The 6,248-nt window shown below is 39.2% G+C and overlaps 1 protein-coding gene across 1 annotated transcript in view; it reads left to right on the plus strand.

The window, feature by feature from the left end:
* Positions 1-5,073, plus strand: part of LOC105156195 (nuclear pore complex protein NUP155) — a 12,595-nt gene extending 7,522 nt beyond the window's left edge. The window contains 8 exon segments of the mRNA XM_011072267.2: positions 10-284; positions 486-733; positions 841-1,252; positions 1,469-1,674; positions 1,984-2,341; positions 3,786-4,004; positions 4,152-4,480; positions 4,663-5,073. Of these exon segments, the coding sequence (XP_011070569.1) occupies positions 10-284; positions 486-733; positions 841-1,252; positions 1,469-1,674; positions 1,984-2,341; positions 3,786-4,004; positions 4,152-4,480; positions 4,663-4,780 (2,165 nt within the window). The 3' untranslated portion in view covers positions 4,781-5,073.

The following is a 6,248-nucleotide window of genomic DNA, read 5'->3' on the forward strand; positions in this document are numbered from 1 at the left end:
GATGTTGAGATTGTTCAACCGTGAATATACCTTAGCTATATCAATGCATAATTAATTGGATTGTCTTCCAGGTGAGAGCTATGGAGTGTATCAGGCAGTTGCTTCTTAGATGTGGGGAAGCCCTTTTCTTACTCCAACTTCTTTCACAACATCTTGTGGCACGCTTGATTCAGAGTTTTGATGCAAATACTAGGCAAGCTATGGTTCAGTTAACATTCCACCAATTAGTTTGTTCAGAAGAGGGAGATCGACTTGCAACAAGGCTTATATCTGCTTTAATGGAGGTATTTAATACATTGTTGTTCGTCACCCAGTCACGTTTCTTATTCTTCAAATTCGGGATCAAGCATTCATGATATTATTTTCTCACTCTTGCTCCTTTACTTTTCTCATTAAAATGTGATGTACATTAGCTTGACTTGGTTCAGCACATCAATGCTCCTTTATGAACCTTTTCTCACGTCATCCGTCATCCATTTATCCAGTATTATACTGGTCCTGATGGCAGGGGAACAGTAGATGATATTAGTCATAGACTACGAGATGGTTGTCCAAGCTACTACAAGGAGAGCGATTACAAGTTTTACGTAGCCGTTGAATATCTTGAGAGAGCTTCTGCTACTTCCGATACAGAAGAAAGGGAGAACCTGGCTATGGAGGCTTTCAACAATTTAAGTAAAATCCCAGAGTCTGCTGATTTGCAAACTGTATGCAAACGTTTTGAAGATTTAAGGTTGTTAAGTCAGTCAGTTGTTTTACTAAGTTGCTCTCTTATGAAGTTGTTTATTAATTAGCCTTTGCTCCACTAGATGAAGCATGACACATTTAGTGAAATTGCAGATTCTATGAAGCTGTAGTGCGATTACCTTTGCAAAAGGCACAGGCTGTTGATCCCGCTGGTGATGCTTTCAATGAGCAGATAGATGCAGCAATTCGAGAACATGCCCTTTCTCGACGTATGCAGTGTTATGAAATTGTCACTAATGCTCTGCGTTCTCTTAAGGGTGAAGCTTTACAAAAGGAATTCGGGTCTCCTATCAGGCCTGTTACGCAGTCCGTGCTAGATCCAGCCTCTCGCAAAAAGTACATATGCCAGATCATTCAACTTGGTGTGCAATCTTCAGATAGAGTTTTCCACGAGTATCTCTATCGAACACTGATTGACTTAGGTCTAGATGATGAGTTATTGGAATATGGAGGCCCAGATTTGGTGCAGTTTTTGCAAAATGCTGGACGTGACCCTACTCATGAGGTTTGAAGCCTTCTTATAAATCTGATTTTGTTTCAGATGATATGTAGTAAAAAGCTGATCCTATATTTAACTTCAATCCATCTTCAGATCGTAAAAATCAATCCTAGCGGTTTACAAAATTGCGATTGTCTTGTTGTATTTTGGAGTTCAAGGTCTGTTTACAACAAGTATGATATTTTTCTCTATTTTTTATTGTTTTACTTTAATGTTCTTTAGGTTCGGGCTGTTTCCTCAATTACATCCCCAACTTCTCGCGTGGGTCATTCTAGAGTGCTTGTTGCATCTAATCAGATAAAGTACTTTGAGCTTCTGGCAAGGTATTATGTCTCCAAGCGTCAGCATGTTCTTGCTGCACAAATATTAGTGAGGCTAGCAGAAAGGCGTTCAACTGAAGCTGGGGATACCCCAACACTTGAACAAAGGTTCTTGTTCTATTCACATATTGCGTTATTTATGTGGTCTAGATGTGTGGTATGGATGCTGATTTATATGGATAATCAGAATGCTAGACACTATATAGATTTGTGTCTTCAGTTGATGTTGTTTGATAAAACGTCATTGTAATGTGTGTATATGTTACTTTCATGATTTTGATGTGCCAAGTGTTGTTTATGCAAGATGTTGACACAGATAAACAAATCGCTCTTTATTTGGATTCTTTTTATTTGATATAGAGCTCTTTATTTAATTTTCAGCTAACCAATTGTGACTTTTCATTGCTTTGATGCCAGGCGTCAATACCTGAGCAATGCTGTTCTGCAGGCAAAGAGCTCCAGTGAGGTGGACAGTTTTAATGTTTCTGCCAGGGCGGCTATTGACAATGGGCTCCTTGATTTACTGGAAGGGAAGCTTGCTGTTCTTCAATTTCAGATGAAGATAAAAGAGGAATTGGATGCCGTGGCTTCAAGATTGGAAACTTCTCCTGGCAGATCTGAATCTACCACAAATGACTCATCACCCGATAATGGTCATTCTGGCGATGCCAATTTTGTTCTTTCTGTTCGAGAAAAGGCGAAGGAGTTATCTGTGGATTTAAAGACTATCACTCAATTGTACAATGAGTATGCTGTTCCGTTCGAACTCTGGGAGGTTTGTAATCTTTTGTATTGTTGTTAAGGCTGTGCTTATAATCCATCCACCTCGCTTTTGGTGATAGTTACTAAACCTGCATAAATTTATTTGCTCAATGCTCCTTTCTGCAGAAAATGATCTCGGGCCATCTTATCATATGTGCGGCTTTCCTTTTGATTTTTCTATGATAGAGTTAGGAGTTGTAGGTCGTTCCTTCTTTACTTCCTGTCATCCGCACTTGCTCAGATCCTTATCTTGCCCCTTGCCAAGGATGCGAGTGTTACACTTGTTTGATACCTTATTACACAAAAGTAAGGTCTAGTTGCCTTTTGTGCTTCTAAGCTTGTTCCTTGTCGGATGAAGGCATGCCCTTAACAAGTTTGAGATGCCTATACTTTGACTGAACTAAGGTCACTCTCTAATTCAGTTACTTATATCCTCTTATTCAGCACGTAAAACCACACTGTTGGAGGTAATATGTTGTAATGTATTTTGATAACCCAGGAAAGACATCCATATAGTGTGACAAACCACATTCTCACCGTATTACTGGTAGAAATGAGGTTGACAGGAATGTAGATGGGTCTGTAGATTTTCTCAAAAACTCAATAGTGCAGGAACTTTGGTGGTTCAATGGAAGAACAGTTATCTCCAGACACCATGTTTTCCATTGATTATGGTCTCTGTCAGCATGGGTTCCCTGTTCCATTAATAAGCTCTGGTGATTTCATGAGAGAGATAAGCTCAGATCAAATGAGTTCATACATTACTAGTGGTTGGATGGCCAAACAAGCAATAATTGTGGCTGCCTTGGCCTAAGTTTAAATAAACCAGTCTCTGTATACTTTGTTTTAATCAGTGGTGCTGAACTTGGATCTTGGAAATTGGTAAGATAGAAACCCCTGGAAGTAGAACATGCAACATTCCTTTTTGTTTCATAATCTGGAAAGCAGCGAGGTAACTGTGTTCTGCTGAGAAAATGCCCAATAAAGTCGAGGTTTTCTTTCAATTGATTGAATTTTCAGAAAGATGGAGATGTTGGAAATAGTGAGATTAAAGAAGGAAGCTAGATTATTCATATTATGCACCCAAATTGGAAGTGTAAATTGTTGAGGCTAAAAGAAAGGAAATTGTTAGATTATAATGGTTTAGGGTATGGTATGCTATCATGCCACTTCTATACCTTGTGTACTTCTTTTGCATGTGCTAGATGGTATACTTCCACTAAGGATAGTATAACCAACCATGTCCCTGGATGCTCGTAGGCAGAGTGTCAGACCATTACACCGTGCTAACATACTGCTTTGAAGTACCATGTTATGTGTTTCCGTTTTATCTGTTATATACAGAACTAAACTGTTCTGGTCTTGTTTATGATCTCTGGCTGGAACACAGTTTCTTTTCTGCAAGCCTTTCAGCCCAGACTTGACAATGATTCTTGATGAATTATTTTCACTTTCAGATATGTCTGGAAATGCTATATTTTGCAAGCTATTCTGGTGATGCTGATAGCAGTATTGTTAGAGAGACCTGGGCTAGACTCATTGATCAAGCTCTTTCAAGGGGCGGTATTGCTGAAGCTTGTGCAGTGCTGAAGAGGGTTGGTTCTCATGTTTTCCCTGGAGATGGAGCTATGTTACCATTAGATACACTATGTCTTCACCTTGAGAAGGCTGCGCAGGTAAATATTTCTTTTTTGTGTTTCATCCTACTTGAGTTATTCCCTTGATTGCTCGACTTGTTTTGTTAGGATGCGATATTATATTCTTGTGATGGTTTTGCCATCTTCTTAACATCTTATTGACTGTCATTTTATAAATCTTTGTAGGAGCGGGTGATTGCAGGGGTTGAACCAGTTGGAGATGAAGATATTGCAAGGGCTCTACTTGCTGCTTGCAAGGGTGCAATAGAACCTGTGCTGAATACTTATGATCAGTTGTTATCAAATGGAGCAATTTTACCATCTCCAAGTCTAAGGCTACGGCTTCTTAGGTCAGTTCTAGCAGTACTTCGTGAGTGGGCAATGTCCGTCTTTGCACAGAAAATGGGCACAAGCGCTGCTGGAGCTTCTTTGATTCTTGGTGGACCATTTTCACTGGGCCACACAACAATTCTAAATCAAGGTGTCCGTGATAAGATCACAAGTGCAGCAAATAGGTGAGATGTTTCGCCAAGTGTTTTGACTTTTCCATACTTATGTAGCATTTGATATATGGTCTTTTCTGAGGTTTATCTAATCACTATCAGACTATGAGTGAGCAACCTGGGATTTACTCTATATGGTTGTTCTCCAATTCTTCATGTTCTATCCATAACTCTTTCCATTCAACAAATATCAGGTATATGACTGAGGTGCGGAGGTTGCCCCTTCCACAAAATCAAACTGAGGCGGTCTACCGGGGTTTCCGGGAGCTTGAAGAGTCGCTCTTGAGTCCTTTTCCTTTTGAGCGGTTGTAAGTTTGCTCTTCCAGGCTTGTTGTATGAATAGCTTGTGCTCATAGGAACACTTACAACAAAATAATACATTCCTAATGTAAATGACGACGTATAAATTAATTTGTATCTCTTTGACTTGAGGATGTTATGCATCGGAAGTCCTCTCTGATGGTAGGAAATGCACTTCAATCCCCACAATTAATCTATCCTGTGTCGCTCAGGCAATGGATTTCAAGAGCAGTTGATAGAAATGGTCAACTTCGAAACAATTGGCATCAGCTAATGTAAGGGGGTTCGGAAAATCAAGTTAAAAAGACGCTCGTTTCTGTTTGTTTTTTTTGGAAAATCAAGTTAATAAGACGCTCGTTTCTGTTTGTTTTTATCTAAAATTCCAATGAGAATAGAGGCTTTTGTTCTGTGATACACTTGTATCCTATGATAAAAACAGAAATAAATGCATGTTTCCAGAGACGATTGTATGGCCACCAGCAAAGCAGCAAGGGGCTTGCATGCATGAGGATCTCAAAACGCTGTGATCTTTTTCATTGTTTGCCAGTACCTGAGCTCCACAAGTCTTGTACAATGTGATAAACTCTGCTGAAATTATCAATCGTTGTAGCAATGGGATTGACTTGTGTGTTGAACATTGATGCTCTATAGAAGACCTGAGTATGCCTCTTCAAGCAAACACCATACAGTCAATTATCTTGTCACTTATATTGATAGTTTGTTCGCAAGGTGAAGTGATAAATGATCATTGATGGATATACTATTTCAATGCGGATGTGGCTTTAGTTGTCTGGACAACTTTCTGGTATATTCCGAGTTTAGAAAAACCCACTCTATTACTGGACAATGAAATGTACAGGTATTCAGGATATTAGCTTTCTTGGATAGATGGGTTTTGCTGCACAGTGGTGGTCTCCTTTCGCATGAGTGATTCTTATTAAATCCTGTAAATTGAGGATAATTACAATTATCGTGAAACTTTGGCCCGGATCCACCCAGAAAGTCAAACTGGGGAAAGGGATGTATCCTATTAACAGAAGAGAGTGAGATTGTATTGTTGGAAAGTATTTCCTTCCACACGTATTATCCATTTTTGAGGGAATCTTTGACTATTGGGTAAGATAACACCACCAACTTTCTCCGTCCAACTCTTAAAGGCTTTCATAGAGAAAACCACCATGTCAACGCACTTGCCCCTACTCCATGTTCAAGTATCTCACCATCGATGACCTCTCTAGGATGATCTTATCCATTTACTTTAGGGTGAAATCTGATAGGGGTTTAATATGAGGGGCATTCAAAAGGCGAATGTCGCTTATAGGACGTCAAAGTATTTGGCCATATAAATACTGAAATTATTTCGGGTCAAGGTGCATTATTTTTAATTGATAGAATCTTGTATTTTTTTTTTTTGATCTGTTAATTTGAATATTGGAGAATTTTAGTTGGCATTTTTTTTCGTGTTCCGAGGTCTCAATCA

Source organism: Sesamum indicum, linkage group LG2 (genome assembly GCF_000512975.1).
Source record: "Sesamum indicum cultivar Zhongzhi No. 13 linkage group LG2, S_indicum_v1.0, whole genome shotgun sequence".
In the NCBI taxonomy this organism is placed as follows: domain Eukaryota; kingdom Viridiplantae; phylum Streptophyta; class Magnoliopsida; order Lamiales; family Pedaliaceae; genus Sesamum; species Sesamum indicum.